Source organism: Rhincodon typus, unplaced genomic scaffold, assembly GCF_021869965.1.
Source record: "Rhincodon typus isolate 14 unplaced genomic scaffold, sRhiTyp1.1 hic_rhity00013649, whole genome shotgun sequence".
Classification (NCBI taxonomy): domain Eukaryota; kingdom Metazoa; phylum Chordata; class Chondrichthyes; order Orectolobiformes; family Rhincodontidae; genus Rhincodon; species Rhincodon typus.
The window spans coordinates 4,703-5,735 of record NW_025979287.1 but is presented as its reverse complement, the minus strand read 5'-3'; the positions used below and the strand labels follow the sequence as shown (position 1 = coordinate 5,735).

The 1,033-nt window shown below is 53.0% G+C and overlaps 1 protein-coding gene across 1 annotated transcript in view; it reads left to right on the top strand.

The window, feature by feature from the left end:
• Positions 1–167: 167 nt before the first annotated feature.
• LOC109925881 (glutathione S-transferase P) overlaps positions 168–1,033 on the top strand; it is a 4,941-nt gene continuing 4,075 nt past the window's right edge. The window contains exon 1 of the mRNA XM_048594726.1: positions 168–454. Coding sequence (XP_048450683.1) covers position 454 — 1 coding nt within the window. The 5' untranslated portion in view covers positions 168–453. The remainder of the gene's footprint in view (positions 455–1,033) is intronic.

The following is a 1,033-nucleotide window of genomic DNA, read 5'->3' as shown; positions in this document are numbered from 1 at the left end:
GTGGAGAGGAGACGATTTCGCCAGCAGAAAGCAGGCTAACACAACCAGGTCTCCTTCAGACCCAGTGCGATCCGAGTGCAGATCGTCTGAGGCAACGTTTTGAATGGAGATTGTAGGGGGATGGGATCAGATTCCTCGGTTCCCAGGGCAATTGGAGTTGCGTGTTTGTTGGAGCTGCGCAATGAACAGAAGCCTTCGGACTTTCAGCTCCAGCCGTGCCTGACCCTCGCTCCTGTTCTGCACCATTGGACTTTGGACCGGAGCCAATGCTCCCCACCCTGAGAATATTATCCACCCTCTCTCTCGCTCTCTCGCTCTCACGCACACGCACACGCACACTGTCTATCTGCTTCTCATTCCTGTTCCACTTCATTCCTGCGGTTGGACGAGTGTGGTTCGTGTGCAAAGAACTTTCTGGAATTCTCGGCTCTGTTCCCTTCAGCCTCAGCAAACAGTAGGTTTGGCTCAGGCCAGACTCTCGTGCACGCGAGACCCCAGGAGAGCAGCAGTTTGCAAAGGATTTGTTCTGCTATTTGTTGGATTTAAACTGATTATTATTTTCCCTGCGTGTGCTCTCCGTTTCTTTCTCCCTCTCTCACTCCCCCCTTCCCCTCACAACTTACTTTCCTCCTACCCTCAATCCCTCTTCTCCGTCATTGTTTCCTTCTCTCTCTCTGTCTCTCTCTCTATCTGTAATTCCCACTCCCCATTCATCCTTCTCACTCTCTCTCCCTCCCTCTCTTGTCCTGTACTCAGCACCCAACCCTCTCTCCCAGCTCCCTTTCTCCCCCAACCCCCCTCTCTCCTGGCTCCATTTCTCCCCCACACCCTCTCTCTCCCAGCTCCATTTCTCCACCACCCCCTCTCTCTCCCAGCTCCATTTCTCCCCCACACCATCTCTCTCCGAGCTCCACTTCTCCTTCCCCCCTCTCTTTTAGCTCCATTTCTCCCCTCTCTCTCTGTTTTCTCGTTCTCTCTCTCTCTGTGTTTCTCTCACTCTCCCTCTGTTTCTCTCTCACTCTCTCTCTATTTT